The sequence below is a fragment of the Copadichromis virginalis genome, linkage group LG6, assembly GCF_057382275.1.
Source record: "Copadichromis virginalis isolate Kocher_CV1m ecotype Utaka linkage group LG6, C_Virginalis_male_GT1.1, whole genome shotgun sequence".
In the NCBI taxonomy this organism is placed as follows: domain Eukaryota; kingdom Metazoa; phylum Chordata; class Actinopteri; order Cichliformes; family Cichlidae; genus Copadichromis; species Copadichromis virginalis.
The window spans coordinates 3,015,460-3,035,107 of NC_140623.1; the positions used below are offsets into that span (position 1 = coordinate 3,015,460).

The 19,648-nt window shown below is 41.0% G+C and overlaps 1 protein-coding gene and 1 long non-coding RNA gene across 4 annotated transcripts; one reads left to right on the forward strand and one right to left on the reverse strand.

Annotated features, from left to right (window-relative positions):
• Positions 1-679: 679 nt before the first annotated feature.
• On the forward strand, positions 680-17,488 carry vps54 (VPS54 subunit of GARP complex). 3 transcript variants are annotated; one of them, XM_085458234.1, is made up of 23 exons: positions 680-966; positions 5,084-5,258; positions 5,808-6,049; positions 8,187-8,271; positions 8,768-8,802; positions 9,062-9,193; positions 10,324-10,709; positions 10,828-10,954; positions 11,481-11,588; positions 11,700-11,755; positions 11,910-12,006; positions 12,185-12,537; positions 13,312-13,441; positions 13,533-13,714; positions 13,886-13,998; positions 14,756-14,819; positions 14,966-15,071; positions 15,281-15,368; positions 15,483-15,604; positions 15,755-15,835; positions 16,276-16,383; positions 16,469-16,563; positions 17,128-17,488. In XM_085458234.1, the coding sequence occupies exons 2-23, from the start codon at positions 5,114-5,116 to the stop codon at positions 17,231-17,233; spliced, it is 2,961 nt and encodes a 986-aa protein (XP_085314360.1). In that variant the 5' UTR covers positions 680-966; positions 5,084-5,113; the 3' UTR covers positions 17,234-17,488. The 3 variants fall into 3 exon arrangements, with proteins under 3 accessions (XP_085314360.1, XP_085314359.1, XP_085314358.1); XM_085458233.1 differs by having other exon boundaries at positions 680-931; XM_085458232.1 differs by lacking the exon at positions 680-966 and adding an exon at positions 1,213-1,461.
• A 96-nt stretch (positions 17,489-17,584) lies between these two features.
• Positions 17,585-19,377, reverse strand: LOC146706933 (uncharacterized). Its single transcript, XR_014920725.1, has 2 exons — positions 18,154-19,377; positions 17,585-18,041 (listed from the first exon to the last, which is right to left on the reverse strand). It is a non-coding gene; the product is annotated as an uncharacterized LOC146706933 (long non-coding RNA).
• Between the last annotated feature and the right edge of the window lie 271 nt (positions 19,378-19,648).

A 19,648-nucleotide genomic window follows, 5' to 3' on the forward strand; every position in this document is an offset into this window, starting at 1 on the left:
AGCATCAGTACCTTGAATTAATGTCCGCTACCCTTGTAACCTCGCATTGAGCATGATTATCACGCCTTGTCCTGCACCAGTCCAGTGCATTACTGTGAACTTTACCACAGTTTAGCCTGCACTAAGGTGTACTGAAGTATCTAGTATTTTCATTCAACCTCTGAATAACATAAAATTATTATAATTACAGTTTTTTTCTAAAACATTTCACAATATGAAAAAATAAATTTAGCAACATATCTGGTCCTATTTCCCTCACGGCAGATGACCGCCCCTCCCTGAGCCTAGTTCTGCTGGAGGTTTCTTCTTGTTAAAAGGGAGTTTTTTCCTCCCCACTGCTGCCAAAGCTTTGTTCATATGGGGTCACATGATTGTGGGGTTTTCTCTGTTGTATTATTGTAAAGTATGCCTTACAATATAAAGCGCCTTGAGGCGACAGCTGTTGTGATTGGCGCTGTATAAATAAAATTGAATTGAATCTTCGGTAGATCCAGCATCCTAAAATGAATGAGGGCATTACCAGCGAGAAATAAATTAGTTAGCATTGTTGTATCACAGCAGGAAGGTTCTGGGTTCAATTCCACAATCATGCTATGCATGTTCCCCCCGTGTTTGCGTGGGTCCTGTCCGCGTACTCCGGCTTCCTCCCACAGTCCAAAGACATGCAGTTAATGGGGTTAGGCTAAATTGCCCATAGGTGACATTGTGAGGTTGTCTATCTCTCTTCGTTAACCCTGTTAGACTGGTGACCCTGTCTCTCGACAGCTGGGATAGGCACTGCCGTAACACCGTTTAATATATCGTGTTCAGTAAACCTATTTGAAATTATTTTAGCTTTGCGGCATGGCGAGTTATCCTGCTGGAAGTAGCCATCGAAAGACCGGGGACACAGTGGCCATAAGAAGACGGAAAGTTCAATAGCACTACTCTCGTAGGTTATTCCATTAAAATTATGCGGTTGTTACTGTAAGTATGCCCGGTCAGCGTTTTTCTGATCTTCTGTTGTGCAGTTAAGTTAAACCCTGCTTCACAATCACTTATCACCTTTCGTTGCCCGTTCTGATACTCAATTTGAACAGCAGTTCGTCTTAACAATGTCTACATGACAAAATGCTGAGTTGCTGCTATATTAGATATGCCATAAACTGTTTATATAACAGTTTAACAGCTGTATCTAGTGGCCGGTGAGTGCGCACTTTGTTGTCTACTGTATACGGACCAATGACATTGATATGGACCGATTCAGCTTTAGTTAGCAGGGGGCAGCAGCGAGCTTTGAAGACTGAAACTTGCAAACAGGCAAATAAAGAACCTGACGTTGATGTTCCTCTTTCCAGCAGTGCATGATGGTCCGTATACCGGTATTAACTGCTGTGAGTCCTGTTGTTTTCCCCTCGTTTCCTTTAGTGCTACTGTGATTATGAAGAAAAGACACACCGTCCGCTTTATTTTACATGACAGGTAGGTGTCCAAATGAAGCCTCTCGGTCCCCTGTCATTTCGGGCTTTCTTTGGTGTTTTTATGTTGCCTGTTGGGGTAGCTTATCCGGCTAACTTGCTACCATTGGCTAGTCTACGTGTAACTGCCGTTGACAACATTAGCTGTAGCGTTAGCTCTAGCATGTAGCTAATAAGGCCGCGAATATTCTGCAGCACATCAGCCCCTGACAACAAAACTGCAATTAGTTTTGTGTGTTTCATGTTGCTGTTAGGCATTGACTTCACTGTCAGCGTGAACGGTTGTAATGCAAACACCTGCCAGCAATGCGTGCACTGTAGCTAGGCTAAGGCTAGCTGCCTAGCTTCTGTTACATCTACTTGTCCCGATGGGAGGCACAGCAACGATGACAGCCGAAAGCATAAACATTTTAATATCAAAGATTAAATGACTACAAGGGACACCTGTTTTTTCTCCGCTCAGAAATAATCACGATGTTTTATTGGGCGAGGAAATTTATAGTATAATTTATTAACGGTGCTAATTACTAAAAAAAATGCCATTAAGGCCATGTTTATTTCTTGGCACAATTTCCGGAATATATTAGGGTTTCAGATTTACATTATAAGGAAACGTTTATGCCTGAAAATAATCAGTTCTCGCTGAGTAGATCATAATGTGATTGAAACAAGTAGAATCGAGTTCAATACAGCGGCTCCCCTTGGTATTGTGCTTTCACTTTTGTTGATACCGAGAAAAGGATTAAAAGCCTGATTAATTAATAAGATCCTAATATAGGATGGTGCACACTGTTTGTTTTTTTTTTTTTTTTTTTAAAAACAAGTATTCTTTGTCCATACATGCCGTCCAAAACTATTCCTGAATAATTTGGATTTCTAAGAATCGGTAAATAATTTTTCTTTGGACTTTACATGTCAACATAGAAATATAACTGAGCTTTTATGATCTCAGCAAGAATATCTCTGTGCAGTTATGCTCTTGTTTTACTGTAATTTGCTGATGATTTATTGTTTTTGAGTATTTTACAACGGTTTTCTAAGGGCAGATGAAAATAAATGAGGAAGGTGTTATAAGCTGCTCCTGCTTGTTTTTTTTTCTTTTTCTTTTATGGATGGGATTCAGTGTTACTGCTTGACATATCTTATATGTCATATAGTGAAGAACTAGCCAGTTATATACCTGATGTACCTGCATAAATAAATTCAAATAATACTTATTTTAATCTTTGGCTATCACCATATTACTGCCATTCCTTCCTATTCCTTCAAAGCAGTCTGTCTTCAAAAAGAGGAATCGGACAATCATTCCTATTTTTAGCTCCATGCAGTTGCAGTGGGTGGTAGAAAATTGACGGGCCAAGGATCCAAGATGGTTGTGAGTGCTTGAATCTGTGACAAGTCTGAAGTTTTATGTGTTAAGATGGTTCTTAATATTTTGACAGCATTTTTTTAAAATGTAAAAGCAATATGAAGGAGCTAAAAACGGTTCTGATAATAATGGGGAGCGCATAGATCTATAATCCTCTCATTTGTGTGATGGGATTAACAGCAGAGGGTCATACACCTCCACAGTTTGAGCAGTCAGATTACAACTGACTGTTAGCACAGCAACATATCATTGGTTTACAGCTGTCATTTAACCAGCAGTTTTCTTTCAGTTGTTAACCACCAGGGCTGTGAAATGGAGCCAATGTAAAACTCTAAAAAATGCAGTTCTTCCATGGCCAAGTCAGCTTTGGTCCAAATTTTACAGGGTGGTACACAAAACTGACCCTATAGGTAGTTTCTCCTTGTATAACAATTGTAAGACGGCCGAAAAGCAGCACAGGTCTGTTGACCCAGGCAGGTGGAGCTGGGTACCTTTTCCAGTTGAATCAGCAGAGCATCAAATATGAAACATGTGGTCAAAGTTTAGATGCATTTTGTGTTTGATCGGGTGTTGCCGCCTTGGTCAGCTTTTTGTCAGCTTGCATTTTTCGCTACAGATGCTGCAGAAAATGTCTGCATTAAGTTTTAAAGAATTTAAGCACATCTGAGAGCACTTTCACCACGTTGCAGATGTATGTAGGCTTACTGACTGGAGGTTGATAGGCCTTAAATTTGTCACTTAACCAAAGGACTTTTCTATATTTGTGTTGTTTGTGTATTTGGAGCATTTTTAATGAAATGATAAATGATACTGTTCGATAACAGGGCTGCAGTCTATCCCAGCTATCTTAGGGCATAAGCAAGGTACTCCCTGGACAAGTCACCAGCCTCATGCAAGTGTTAACTGAACCTTCAAATGTAGTTAACAAAATGAATGCATGTTATTATCTCAGTTGTTAGATTTAATGCAGCACTGTTGAAAGCTGTACCAGTCACCCCACCCCCCCATAAAACCACTGTGTACATTACCACACAGAAAGAGCTGGAGACTTGCTTGCACCAGTGGATGAACCAGGGCACGTTTCTGTGTCAGTTTGATGTAGAACTTGTATTGAAATTGAGGCCCTTCACAAATTTTGATGTAACTTTAGTCTGCCTTGTACATGGCAAGCTGAACACATAGTCGTTCTCTACTGCAGCTAACAAGTTACACTAAAAGCTACCTTTGATTTGTCTGTTATATACAAGGGTTCGCTATAGCAGGTAGCTCAACACATTTTATTGAATTTTTTTGTACTGGATGTTCTTTCTGATGCAACCATGAAGAGGTTTGTGTCTTGTCCCATGATCAAACTTTGGATCTTTTGCTGGTTAGATGAATGTGTAAGACTTTATGGCAAAACTAAAGGAACACCAACACATTACAAGTACAAGAGCTGCTCAGCCATTGAAACCCATGCTACAGCATTTACTGAGTCAGCAGAAGATTGGCAACTTTTACACATTATGCACTTCAACACTTAGCAATCACAGTATAACTTTGTACAGTCTGCCACTTTGAGGCTGAGTTGCTGCGATTCCTAAATGCTTTCACTTTGCAATAACATCCCCTACAGTACCCCCACAGTTGATCATATCTAGGAGGGAAGACTTGGACTAGGATGCCTTCTCTTGCAGTACCACACTCGAATTTTCTGAGCTTGTTAGAATGATTCATTCTTTCACAAAACTTTGTAAAGACAGACTGCATGGTCATGTGCTTGATTTCAGACTGTGGCAATGGGTCTAAAAACACTCAAATTTAAAGGTTAATTAGATTCAGCCACCAATCGTTTTTTTTAATATAGTGTTGCTATCCCTAATGGTGTACAACAGAAGGGGAAGACGTGATACTAAAAGCTGCCAATTTCAAGAAATCATCATTTTGAAACCACAAACCTGCAGAGATGTGGAATGAGACTTCAGAAAGTCCCCTAGTCATCCACTACAAAAAATGGTTCCCAAAGACTCACTATTACTATTTATTTAAAAAAACAAAAAAACCCCAAAACAATGCCCAGTGACTTTATGAAATTATTGATGCTTTAACATCTTACAAGATCAATCTTCTGAAAACATCTGTGACTCTTTACAGATTGGGCAAAGTTTTAAGAGAGATGGACCACATAACTCGTTTGGAACTTTGCTGATTTGGAGTTGATAGTGCTGATTATGATTTCTCTATCTAATGCTAGCCCTGTTTTCATCTTTTTTTCCAGCTAGCCTGCTGGGAGGCACGTCCCAATGACATGGCCTCCAGTCACAGCTCCTCCCCAGTGCCTCGTCCCAGCAGCGGAGGCCGAGATGGGATCTATCACAAGGAGCGAGATCCTTCCCCACCTCGCTACCGGCATATCCGCTCTTTGCCTGACGTCTGCCCGAAGGAGCCGACTGGTAGGAAGAATGACTGACTTCAGTGCAATGGCATGCATAGGCATCATTTTTAGCAGTAGAACATAACCAGAAAGTATACATATTTTGCAGTTAGACAGTGAAAATAGTCTATAAAAGGTGGTGAAAATCTAGATGTTCATCTATACATCTGCGCTAAGGGTCATCAGTCATTTAAAGTTTACATAGAAACATAAACAGTGATGCTAATATTTTTTTAAGTATACATTTTTTTTTTACATACTGGCTATCTAAAGCCCACTCTTTCTTTCACGTTGTCATATTGAACACAAATGAACTTTAAATAGACAAATTTGTGACACTGCAGGAAAACACAGCGTCTTGCAGTTTTTATCTGTATGTTGTGCATTGATTTACTGCTGTGCTTGTGATGTTGCTGTTTGTTGCATTCACCTGGGCCACAGCTGTGATTTAAGTTCAGGAACATGGAAACAAAACCAAGAAACCATGGCAGGCCAGATGCTTAAATTATGAGTTGTTGTTCTCCGCAGAAAATGAAAGCACTGACTTTATTTCTATGTGGTCCTCCAGGTGAGGGGCAGGGCCTGTGTAATGGCCCATCTGTGGTGGCAGAGCACGACCGATGGACAGTTTATAGCTCGAAGGTCAACCTCCCAGCTGCACTGAATGACCCTCGGCTCGCCAAAAGGGAATCTGACTTTTTCACTAAAACATGGGGGCTGGACTTCACCGAGACGGAGGTGATGCCCTCATTTTGCCTCCCCAACATCACCAAGGAGCACTTTGGGCCCTACCTGCAAGAGATGACTCAGGTAATACCTAGAGCGAATTATTAAGAGCATTTATGATTTGTTGACAAGTCAGTATCACTGCAGCTCAGATCTGTGTGGAGTCAATGTTAAAGATGCTATTAGGATATTTTTGTTCTTGAGAGAGTCTTGATTGGGGAAACCTGCAGTCGGCTGAGACTGAAGAAGTCACTTAGATGAGTGACGAAACGTTTCTCCCAGTGAAAACCCTACAATCAACCTTTTGGGGTTCCTGAGAAAGATTCTACGTTTCTCTTGTTTTGGGTTTGTCAAGAATCTGAGGCAGTTTCACTTTGTAGCCTTTTTTGCTCAGGACATGTAAAGTAGAAGTCTTGAAATGCATCTGTTAACTAAGAACTTTAGTTTAAGAAATCTTGTGCATGGATCTTGTGCAAACAATGCAACTGTCTCCCGCTGATGAGCAGCTGCTGTATTTTCCCACCATTTAGAACAAAGGTGGCATTATAGAAGAAGAAAAGATGAAAATGTCTGAATAAAGCTGGACCTTTTTTTAAATCTCAGGAATTCAAACAGCCTGAATACTGGAGGCATTTGCATTTCCTAGAGGAGTTTACTAAATAAAAAAGCAATAGAAGTACTGATGCCAAAGCTGTTGTGATGGAAAGATGTGTCTCAGTCTGTATGTTAAATATGTGATTTTCACTTTAACCAGTCAGGGTTTTCATGTTGATTTTTCTTTCTTTTTTTTTCTTGTACATGCACTCATTTGTTGACAGAGTTACTTATCACAATGGTTGTGTTACTCTGGCATTTGGCTGAGATTTGCTCTTCTTGTTTTGCCTCACAGTTAAGCTACATTAGTTCTAACTGATAGCTTCTACTGGAGGAAACATGACAACTGCAGTTATGTGTATAGATACGAACAGTAACATACATGGTTACTGATAGTAATTTATTGTTTAATAGTTAAAGTAGGGTTTGATTTACAGAAGTTAACTGGTAACCAAGCCAAAGCCAGAGCGCTGTGGGTAGGATGAGTAGCGTGCTTAAACGATTATGGAAGTGACGTGAGTAAAAATGGCGTTTTGAGATAGTCTTACGTTCATCATTAACCCAGCCCCAGTGAGGAATGTCTTTGTGTTTAAGAGACAGCAGCTGTACGTTTGTATTCAAGATTCAAAGTTTTAAAGGGAATCCAGTCTCGATACAGTACAAACACACCTTAATGTGTTGGATAAATGTGTTGGACGGTACAGGGCAATCAGAGCAAGGACTAATAGACTCAAACACAGCTGTTATCCAACTGCAATAACACATCTGAATACTACAAAAAAAATGTCCATCACGCCACTCTTGTGTTAATCTATGCACGGTCTGAAGCATGTGTGTGGGAATGTATGTGAATGTTTTACTGTTATATCTTATTAGTATTTTAAGTATTCTATCTATTTTATTTATTGAATTTTATTGTTTTATTTATATTTTGATATCGCTAGGGATGATGCAATGATCGGGGACCATTCTTAATTTCGTTGTTCTCATGACAATGACAATAAAGTTTCTGATTCTGATTCTAAAACCTTCCTTTACTGGCTGTCATGTTTCAAGTAGAATAGATGTCTTGAAATGCAGCTGATGCTTTAATGTTGTCAACAAACATTCTACAAACAATTAAAATAATGAAAATAAAATACAAACAGGCTTTAAAGTTCTTATGTGTTTTTAAATTCTTAAATTGTCTTGGCCTGTGCTGCTTCATTTTTATAATGCCTCAAGTGGCAAAAATAGCTCTTACAGAAGGTTTCTGTTCCTCATTTAGTCTTTTATTACTTTTGTTACCAGCTGAGTGTGGTGAGATTGAGCTGTAACATCTCTTGCACTTCTGACAGTGCATTTCTGTTCTTGTAAGAGTCATCTAGTTTTTAGAAATGTTATTGTAGCTTTGTTTTCACTTCCTCCTACGGGTTTCATGCATCTGATTTCTTGTTCAGTGTGTTGCTTTGTTCTTCTCTAACGACCCACAGCTGTAACCTTTGTTAGTTTGTATCATCAAACTTGGCTTCTCTGATTCACTCAAGCCTTTTTTTCCTGGTGCGTAACGATCATGTTAGCTTTACAGAGAGCGGGCTGGGCCAAAAATCCTGAACTTCCTTTTTGGATTTCATGATTTCATTTTTAGAGGGAACGAATCCATGAACGTTGCAAGACGATCTGCCCCAACAAAGATGATGTCGACGCTGTCTCTAGTATCACCACCAACCAAGGTATGAATTATTAACCAGCTGCTGCAGGACTCTCTGACTGCCTAAGATTGGCAGCACGCAATGACTTCAGATGCAAATATGCAGGCTACAGTGTATACATATACACTGTCACATCTGACTGTACCACACATTAAGTGTATGTGAGCGTAGTTTGGTCCTGAACCTTGGCTCTTTAATAGATTTAAGGGTTTTTACAGTTTAACACACGGGTTTTATTATCTTTCTTTTGATTTGCTTCCAAAACAATATTTTATGCCTTTAATGCACATTTCAGAATTTGATCTGATAAACACATTTCTCTGCTTGCTGCACTTTTCACAAGTTTCCTGTCTTTTTTATTTTTATTGTTTAGTTTGTACAGAGCACACTCTAGTGTCAGTCTTAGAAACTAAACTTTGTCAAACTTTGTTAGCTGAGCAACACAAAAGGATATTCTGACTCTTAAACATAACTACTGTAACCGATAGTGATTTAGAGCTTTTGTTGCTTATTCCAGACAAATCCAGAACTGAGCTGGAGCAAGTCCCGAAGGTAATTATGCAAACATGCATAATATTCTGTCTGATTCTCTTTGGATTTCCCTTTAACTTTGACAGTGTGGCCAATGCTCTAATGCAGTTCCGTTGTATCATTTTAGCTGTGGACTCAAACACATTGTGACTCTTTTGACACTTGCAACTAAGCATGTCTCATTTATTAGCTTAGACATGATAGTGACACTATTGTGACAACAGGCTGTCTCCAGAGTGACCTTGCTGCTTCACTGTCTCACTGTGCTTTATATTGTCAGATTTTCATGAAGCCCGACTTTGCTCTTGAGGACCCGGCTACCTTCAACATGGTCCTTCCCTGGTCACACTTTAACAATGCTGGGGGGAAGAGCAGCAGAGACGTGGCTTCTTCCAAACTGCTCCAGGAAAAGGTGAATTCTCATCAACACATACAGATCACCCAGGGAGGGCGATCTGTAGATCGAGAGTAAACCTGCACTGATGTGTTTTCAAAGTGTTCCTTTCAAACCATCTTGGTAACACTCCAAGGCAGTTATATAGTGTTCCTTTGAAAACGCATCAGATCACAATGGAGAAAAGCATCATGCTGAGTATCTGTACTGATATGGACTGTGAAATGTAAGGAATAAAGGATGCGATTGTTTAATGGGAATGAAAATGATCAACCTGCAGAGGGCTGAATTCAGGGTGCTCCTGCCCCCCCCTGCTGTTTGTGTTGAATTTTACACATCCACAAACAGTGGTTTTGGCTCTGACACCGGCATGTTTATCTGTCTAAACAGCTAATCACAACCTAAACAAGAAGCAACCACTGACCAGTAAGAGGTAGTTTGGTGTTGGGGCCTTGTAGCATAACAAAAGAACAAAAGGAACTTAAAAATAATAATACTAATAAGTTTTAGTAGCAATTTTGTTAAATACTTGTTTAAATCCCTTTAGCTTCTACATCTGTGAGTATTTTCTGCTTTTCTCAGTTTTACAAGAAAGACACGTGGCACTCCAGGAAATTTTGTAATATATCGTTCAATCTTTATTTTAGGGAAAGCTAGCAGGAGTTGTAGACTCACCGGTCCAGTCACTTTTGATGAGCAGTGAAATTAAAGTTCCTGTAGATACATTCTATAAGTTAATTACCTTGAGGTGTTACCAAGATGATTTCTAAAAGGACACTGGTTGGTGTTGACTGGAGAGGTTAAGAAAAATGATGGATAATTGTAATTTATTTATAATTGTATTTGATGGACTTGATCTAAACACAGAAATTAGACGTCTGTTGTTATATATTTAAGGATGAAATGCATATTGTTATTGTTCAGTTAATTTACCTGAAGATATTTAAAACTTATGACAAGTAGAATATAACCGCAGTGGAGGTTTAGTATCGGTCATGTGTCATGTGATTAACTGCTTACAGTTAACAGGATCCTAATCAAACAGGATAGTTGTTGATTTGCACTTTTGTGCTCATCAGTCATTAGATCAGTTAAACCAGCAACCTTCATATGTAGAAGTTAATCAAATGATGTTCTTTTTCCTCCAGCTCAGCCACTACCTAGATGTGGTGGAGGTGAGCATTGCTCGACAGATCTCGCTGCGTTCCGAAGCGTTTTTCCATGCTATGTCGTCGCAGCACGAGCTGCAGGACCAGCTGCAGGAGACGCAGCATGCCGTGGCCGTCCTTCGGGGCCGTACAGCTGCCATGGACCAGGTCATGTGCCAAGGACCTCTCCAGGCTCTCTGCACCGCCCTGACTCGCAACAACTGCGTGAAGCTGCACAACAAGCTGAAGCTGATGGCCGCAGTGCATCAGACACAGCCCACTGTACAGCTGCTGCTCTCCACCTCTGAGTTTGTTGGAGCACTGGAACTTATCGCCACCACTAAGGAGGTGCTCCAGCAAGAGCTGCAGGGCATCCACAGCTTCAGGTGAGAGTGTGTTTACTGGATCAGTTTTACTAGGATAGTTTTTGTTGTGATGTCTGAAATTGATGTTCTACAAGCAGCCAACAGAGCAGCTGTACAATGCTGTGTTTGCATCTCTCAGACATCTGGGCTCCCAGCTGTGCGAGCTAGAGAAGCTGATTGATAAGATGATGGTGGAGGACTTCAGTATGTACGCTCACAGTGACCTGAACCGCAGCCTGAGAGATGAGCCACAGGTTCTGGAGAAGGTCTGAACAATCACCTTCAACACAAAGGGTCTAATAGATTTCAGGATGGTCATGTTTAGAAGATGACTGACAACAACAACTGTTGGGGAATGTGCGGTTGCCATTTACATTTGCATGCATCTCTGTATACATGATAAATATAAGTATTCCTGCTACATCTACACACACAAAACATCAACGTTTCTGTTCCTGTCATCAGTGTGATGCTTAATATCGAAAGACTAAATTATATTTCTTTGTCATTTCGAATGTGCTTCTGCTTTTAGTTTCAGTTACATCAAACAAAATGTAGAATCTGATTCTGGCAGCAAGTCATTATTATAGTCTGACAGAAACAATTATATACAGCTGTGCAGCTCTGCTCATGCTGAGTATCAGTATTCGTTTTTAGTCTTTGAATGTGATTACGTAATTGAATTCTTCGGTCTCATATTAAATTCATCTCAGCTTTCTGAAACCCTGCTGCCCGGTCATGTCAGTGTTTTAGGACCCTGTATTTTCTGGTGCGTTTGTCTGTGGATTTTAGGAGCGTCTGGAGTCGCTGGTGTTCGGCCTGCTGCGGCAGCGGAAGCTGGATTTTCTGGATATTTACAGTGATGAGATGATCGTAGCGGCCAAGGCAATCGTCTCTCAGGTGTGACTCCTCCTGACACAGTCCAGTCTTTATCTGTTTCTAAGCGCTGCATTAAATAACAGCGATCCAGCTGCGATTTATCATGTAATAGAAACCTTTTTGTGTTTGCAGTGTGTGGCAGATAGTGTTGTGCAGATAGAAGAAATTGATGCTGAAGTCGTTGTTAAGTAAGTTGGAACAATGTGATTAATACCACTGGTTGTATTAAAGCATTTTATGCAATGTTTAATGAGCACATTGACTTTGTAAACAAAGAAAATACCAGTCCAAGTTGAACCTCATGGAGACTCGCTGTACATGTGTGCATTTGTGTTTCTCAAGGCTTGCTGACCAAATGCGTCTGATGACATTCCCTCAGTGGTTTGACCTGCTGAAAAATGTCTTTGAGAGCTTCCTTTTCTTCCTGCAGAGAATCAAGGTTAGTCAAAACAGCTCCTGGTACAGAGCTCCTATTTTTAGTCTGCTAGACTTCAGAAGATGGTTCACACATCACAAACATTATCCAACATTTGATGCAGGTAAAAATATTCTTTCTGTGTGAATTCAACAAACTGAATCTAATTGTGCACCTTATTACCCAACTGCCTGTTTGCTAGGCCACTATGAATGTGATCAGGAATGTGGTTCTAGAGGTTCTGGACTCAAACCAGAAAACCCGTCTCCTGGAGGACTCCTGTTCAGAACCATCCGGCCAAGAGGCTTCTCAGGTCCCGTCACTCCTGCAGGGAGAGGCTGAGCTGGCCTACCTCACCCATGAAGGCCTGTTCATCAGTGATGCTTTGAATGATGCCCAGCAGAAACGGCAGGAGCAGAAACAACAGCGAGTAGTGCCGGCAGCCCAGGATCAGAGCTCTGCAGCAGGATTCAGGAGCCAGCAGGGCCGGGTGGAGACTGCCAGTAGTGACTCTGGGGCCACAGAAATGTCTGCCAGCAGAGAGCAGAGCTTCATGTATGTCACTCTTAAGTTTTTCTTCTTCTTCTTTTTTTCTTTTTCTGTTTGAACAAAAACAAAAATATCATGGTAATTGCAGTCCCGTTGCACCATAGCCTCTAACTGACATCTGGTTAAAAGGCTGTTGCATTTTCCTTTTTTTGCAATTCAGGTCTTCTTATTTACTGAAAACAGCATCAAACCGTAAAGTGACAGTTTTGTTCAAAAGTCTTGAGCCTTCCAACAAGACAGATTTTCTTGTAATTAAAGTTGTCTTGAGCAGCAGTTCTCCAGGCTTTCTGAAGGAGCTTTTCTTTAGACATTGGGTGCTTTTTCTCTCTTTTTCAGTTGTGAAAAACACTTTTTGTTTGTGATGCTACTTAACATTGACCCGTGAATTATTCAAGCATAAAAAAAAGGGATGAACCAGTGTTATGACTGCATTTTAGATACTTTGTTACTGGTCGCATATCACAAAAACACAGGATGCTCTTATTTCTTTAGTTGATTCTACGAAAATGGCAAACACGCATAACTTACACGAGAACTGGACTTGAAAACCAGTGGCAGCAGATCTTACAGAGTGGTGTGGACTGTAGTGGCTTATAATCTCCTGTAGTTCCCTATTAAATGTAGAGACTGGCTCTCTTAAAACAAAAATGGAAGTGTTGTTGCCCAAGATAAAGTACAAAAATGATTTAACCAAAAGTGAAAATGACTGAGAGGGATTAAAGCTGTGAAACCTTTGACTCGGTTCTTCAGCCTGTTAACAGTGAGTGTGTTTGTGTTCAGGCCTGGTGAGAACATGATGCCCACCGACTTTGAGCTGAACCTTGTGATAAACAACCTCCAGGAGCTCATGTACACGGCTTCCGACATCAGCCATGACCGCTGCGTCAAAGTGCTCACAGCCCGAGCCAAGGTATGGTGTACATGTGTCTGTATTTGAGGTTTTCTATGGAAAAGGATAAACCTGAAAATGTAATTGAAGTGTTTGTGTTTACGTTTAACAGGATGGATCTCTGGAGCGTCTGACCTCAGCGGAGTTCGTTTGTCTTTCACAGGCAGTGGAGGGATTTGTCAGGGACACAGAGGAGCTCTGTGGCAGGCGAAGCGTTTCCCTGAGGGGCGCGTTGCAGAGCCAGGCCAACCGCTTCGTCCACCGCTTCCACGAAGAACGCAAGACCAAACTCAGGTAACCTGCAGTACCATTGTTTTCAGGATGTGAAGGTTTGCTTTTAAATATGATAACTGTTTGTGTGAGTGAGTGAAGGTTTAGTTTCATGGTTGAATTTGAGTGTGTATCTGGTCTTACTCCTGTAATGTAGCAGTGTAGGTGCTGAAGTTTGCTTTTGTGCCCCTGCAGCCTGCTGCTGGATAATGAGCGCTGGAAGCAGGCTGAGGTTCCTGCTGAGTTTCAGGATCTGGTGAACTCCATTGCTAATGGTAGAATATCACTACCAGAGCGCAAAATCCCAGGTATCAGACTCCACTGTCCGAAAATCCTCATTAACCTGATTTTATTTGTAATTTCTGTAGTTTTAGTTCTACAGTTCTGAAATGTTTTGACTACTTACAGAGTAACCTACGCACACATTGCATATATATGCTGACTTTGATGTAAAATAAGAAAATGGATAAAGAAGTAAAGATTCACAGTTCAGTCCAGTCAAGGAGTTTATAAGACCCCCAAACCTTAGAGAGAAAATCCCAACAATTGGACAGTCCCCTATAAGCAGCACTTGGCAACAGTGGGGACAAAAGAACTCCCTGAGAGGCAGTTATCTATGAGACCTGTTGGGTGAGGGTTGGGCAGTTAATTTCCCTAACGGACCACATGAAGCAGAATTTATGTTAAAGTGCAGTCGTGTGTCTGCTTGGTGCTGCTTGTGCTGTTCTTGGTCTGTCAGCAGGCGCAGAGAAGAGCGGACTTGTAACCTACAAAGAGTTGTAGTGAAACAGAGTGTTAAAAACAGTGAAACCTGTTCACTGCAGCAGCAGTCTCCCCCTCCTCCAGTTTGGACAGAAACATGCATGCAGACAGACTTAAATTACACTTAAGAAGCTGGGAGTAGAGCAGAACTGCTCTGTGTTGTTGTCAGAGGCTCCAGGTGCTTGGAGGTTTCCAGTGATGCACTGAGGCTTGGTTCCACAGCTTGCATACAGAGCAACAGAGAAACATCACAGCACAAGAAGAACAGCTTTATTATTTGTAACATTCGTTTTCCCATTCCAGGTCCCAATGACAGGAAACCCACAGAGTTTCTGCTTGTCAACGGGCAGAAATATGCAGTTGTTGGGTAGGTGAAATCACATATTTCATGATTTTAAATATTATTCTGTCCTCACACTGTCATTAAAGTTGGAAGTTAGACAGCGCAAATGCTTTTTAAATGTGAACATTTAGTTTTAAAAGATTTTCTGAGTAGCCTTTGTGTTCCTTCAGGACGGTTCTGCTGCTGATCCGGATCTTTTTAGAATACTGCCAGTGTGTCAATGACATCCCATCCATCTCTACAGACATGCTGACGCGTCTGGCAGACCTCCTCAAGGTCAGAAACTCAACAGCACACAAATCACACGATCCTACGTTAGTTCAGCCTCTTGTAGTTAGTAAACAGGAAAAGACTTTGTTTCCTAGAGACAATTTGATCACAACACTGAAGTGTTTACATTTGACACAGCCGTGACATGCTGGTATGCTAGCCTTAGGTTTAGAGTGGTGGTGTTTACTGAATTTTCTTGGATTGTCTTTCTGCAGCACTTCAACTCTCGGAGCTGCCAGCTGGTTCTGGGAGCCGGAGCTTTGCAGATCGTCGGCCTCAAGACCATCACCACCAAAAACCTTGGTATATAACACCTGCTACACACACTGCTTACAAGTAGACCTGTTTTTTCAGTATGTGAAGCAACTTTTAATGGTTGAGAATGCTGATTTTTACTGTTAACTGTGTGTGTTGTAGCATTAGCTTCCCGCTGTCTGCAGCTGGTGGTTCACTACATTCCCATCATCAGAGCTCATTTTGAGACCAAACTGCAGCCCAAACAATTCAGTGTTCTCAGACACTTTGATCACATCACCAAGGTAACACTCAGCATGACCACTTTAAGTGTGGCCTCATCCTGGCTAAATAAAAGTTTGAGAGAAGAGTTAAAAATAAAATGTCATGACAAAATCTCCAAAGATTTCAGCTCGATGTGAGTCGTGTTGCTGAGGCTGTTTGTTGTGTTGCAGGACTACAACGATCACATAGCAGAGATCTCTGCTAAGCTGGTGGCCATCATGGACAGTCTGTTTGAGAAGGTTCTATCAAAGGTTAGATGAGGGCAGGGAACACGAGAACACTTTATGAATGGTTTTAAATTTTATGCAAGCATAAAAATAATTCTATTTACAGAGGACTTTCAGTTGTAATGAGATTCAGGCAGTGTGTGTAGGCCTAATATTTCCACAGTTAGTTGTGTTAATCCTTTTTTTTTTACTTTAATAATAGTATTGAATTAATGTAGACTTAATAGAATCATTGCTATTAGATAATAGAACAAACAAATAACCAATAATCGAACCTACTAAATTATACTTGCACTGTATACCTGATGGTCAGGTATCCATTTCTGTCCTTTATTAGTACAGAATTTATGACTTTTTGACATGTGTAATGCACTTTCTCAGAATCTTTCTGTGTATTTTAAATTGTTGTATTCCAAATGCGCACAGAATCACATGACCTCAGGCGTATCCTTTTATGTCCTCAGTATGAAGTGAAGGCTCCGATGCCCTCAGCCTGCTTCAGAAACATCTGTAAGCAGATGGCAAAGATGCACGAAGCCATTTATGAACTTTTACCTGAAGAACAGACACAGGTGAGATCTTTTTGTTTTCTCTACTCTTTTTGTGTCTGTGACAGCTTGTTGATCAGAGACTTGAGAGTTGTGTATCCATATACAGATGCTGTTTCTGAGGATCAATGCCAGTTTCAAAATGCATCTGAAGAGGCAGCTGGCTCGGCTTGGAGTTATTAATGATGGAGGACCGCAGCATGGGTAAGTGCCCTGAAAACCAGCTAATGATTGGAGTATGTTGATATGACAGAGCAGCACTTCCTGCTTCGCTCTGAAGAGAAGTAGCACCTCTTTTCCTGTTGGTGTTCCCCGTTGTTTCACATTTTATTGAAAGAGAATTTTGAACATTACATGAATACTTGACATGTCTTTATATCTGCTATATTAAAGTGCTAGAATTGTACTTAACAAACCTGACACAAATTTAGAGTTCCACTTCTGTGAGTTAGTTTTGGAATTAACGGAGGTGATAGGTGTGTGTCAGTGACAGCTGCCACGGTGCCAGAATCATTGCTGCCAATTTTGAAAGAATATCCTCATATGTGGCTCTCATTTTTCTTAAAAACAAAAATAAGGTAAAAAAAAAAAAATCTGGTAATTCTTTGTTTTTACATTCATCGGGCCCCAATGTGACCAAATATCAAAGAGAAATTAAAAATGCTGCTGTGGAAGAGTTCAGGTCTTAGGAGGTTATAAACTGCTTCTTGTCAGAGCATAGCTCTTCCCCATCTTTCATGTCTTTGACACTTTGACTCGTGTTTGCAGGCTGGTGGTGGTAGACGTGGCGTTCTACACCGAGAACATCCAGGGGCTGAAGAGCCTCGAGAGGCTCGACCTGAACATGGTTGAGGTCTGGGAGCAGAAGAGGTGATGGAGGATGGAATCTGCATCTCCAGAACTGACCATACCTCAGCAGTTATGGGAGCCTGACCCCCGGGGGCTGGCTGAGGCTGGAAGAGGCCCAAAGGGACCAAAAATGCGAGTATGGGAGAAGAGCAGCAGCATACCGGTGCTTCAGAGACTGTTCAGAAACGCACAGCGCCTGGTGAAAAACTGTTGCCACCTCATCGCAGTGTGTGCAATTCAATAGAAAATGAAAAAATAAATTATTACTGTTTTAGTGGGAGGGCAGGATGTGGATTATTCTTATGAAATTTGGGGGTAATTTATTTTTCTTTCTCCGGAAACATTCTATACTGTGTTAGGCTTTTTCCTCCAGCAGTCTGCAATGCTGGAGCTGACAGGATTTTTATCAACACCGCATGCTCGGCAGGTTACCCTTTTGCATACTCGGAGAGCTTGGGAGGGGTCATTCTTATTGCTTAAAAAAATCAACAGGGTTCCTGTTCCATGTTAACACTATTCCAATCCTCTCTGATCAGCTGCTTTTGGGTTTATTTGCTTACTTTTTTGTACTCCAAAATAATAATAACAGTAGCTGAGAGAAAGGTTTAATTTCAGTATGTGGGCATAGTGACAAGATTCACTTCAAAAGGTTTAACTTCCACCTTAAAACAGTTTGGTCATGCAGTTGCTTCAGCCCAGTCAGATCCTGGTCGTTGTGATGATTGACAGTGGCGCAGAACTCGCTAAACTGATGCAGAGAGTTTGCAGGATGTGAAGCATGAATATCAGCTGTTAACTTTTGCACCTTCCAGTCTGTGTGAGCTGTTAGTTTTCTGCGAAGATGGAAGAGAAAATCTGATTAAACCTATCATCCAGAATACCTTCTTCTGATGCTGCAATATTGTGTCACAACTCCCCACAGGGGTAAAAGTAACAAGTGCTTACAGCTCTCCCTCCTCCTGCTAGCAGAGTTTTCTTCATGACATCAGATTTGATCAGATTTTCTCTTCCTGACTGTTCAGCTACCGAGAGCTCCCGTCACACGAAGCAAACGACCTGTCCAGATGCAGTCACAGATCAGTCTCTGCAGCAGTAAGAACACTACAGGCTGACAGGCTGCTGTTTGGAACCATTCGACTCCCAAATGCAAATATTCATCTACTCTCCTAGTCTATGTGTTGGCTTTTGTAAGCAGCTTGTTTCCAAGATAAATCTCCTGGTATGAAACTAATGAGCTGGCATTGCAATAATTTGCCCTTCTGAAATGATTGATTAATCTAACATGTGCAGCCATAGTCATTCTTAACTCCCACACTAATCAGAAGGCATAAATGGTGTACATATGGTGACAAGCACAGTTGGATTAATGTGATGTGACTGCAGCGGTCAGCGTCAGGCGCGCCAGAGAACAGAAGCATTAACGATCATCACTGTCTGCTTCAGAAGTGCCTACTTTGAATCGACTATCAGAGACGACACATCTGAGCTCTCCACTACAGTGTGCCTACCATACCACTGTGTGTGTGTGTGTGAGTGTGTGAGAGACTTTTTGGGGTTTTGATGAGCATGTGTGTATGAGTCCAAATGAATCTGTTTCCTTCAAACCTGCTGTGAATAAAACAGGATGATGGAGCGACCTATTGTCAGTCTGTTCATCTGTTGCACATTGTCATCTTCAGAGCTAGCATACTTCCTGTCTGAGCCTCACAAAACATGTTAAGGCAAATGTAAGAGTGTTATTATTTCCAGTTAGCCAATGTTACTACATCGGTCTATTCTGCACAGTTCTAGCTGTATTCATTTTCTTAAAACTCACATCAAACACTTCCTGTAAGATCTTTGGCTTGAAACCACTTAAGTTTTTTAAAAATTTGATTTTCGACCCTTTCTATCACTTTCCAAATTGATATGAAAGATTTTACATGAAGTATTTGATTCAAGCGGAGTTACTGAAGTAAGGATAGAGAACACTTAAAAGAGATCGTTTGACATTGCTGGATGTACTAGATCTTTCTCACATCGGCTTTTTGGATCATGTATCGCTTGCTTTCACTGAAGTAAGCTTTAAGTTACTCTAGACAGTGAGAATGACGATGGCTAAAAATATGAAAGGTTTGTCATATCTATGGTTGATGGAACAGCCAAAAACTTTACAAGGTTTACTTGAAATATTACTATTACTTGATAACTAAAAAAAAAAACCCAGCATCAAGAACTCCTACCAATGAGCTAGAACAGGCCAGCCTAAACAACAGTACAAAACTCTAGTCCTGGCAGCACAAAGACCAGAGGCAACAAGACTGAGACTCTCCAACTGTGACTCGTACACTGAAAGGCACAATCAAGTGACTAAGATGATGTACAGGAGCATCTATGGCCTGGAAGTCCCAAGCCCTGATGGGAGACGACACCAAAGGTGCTTGAGAACAGCAGGGTTATG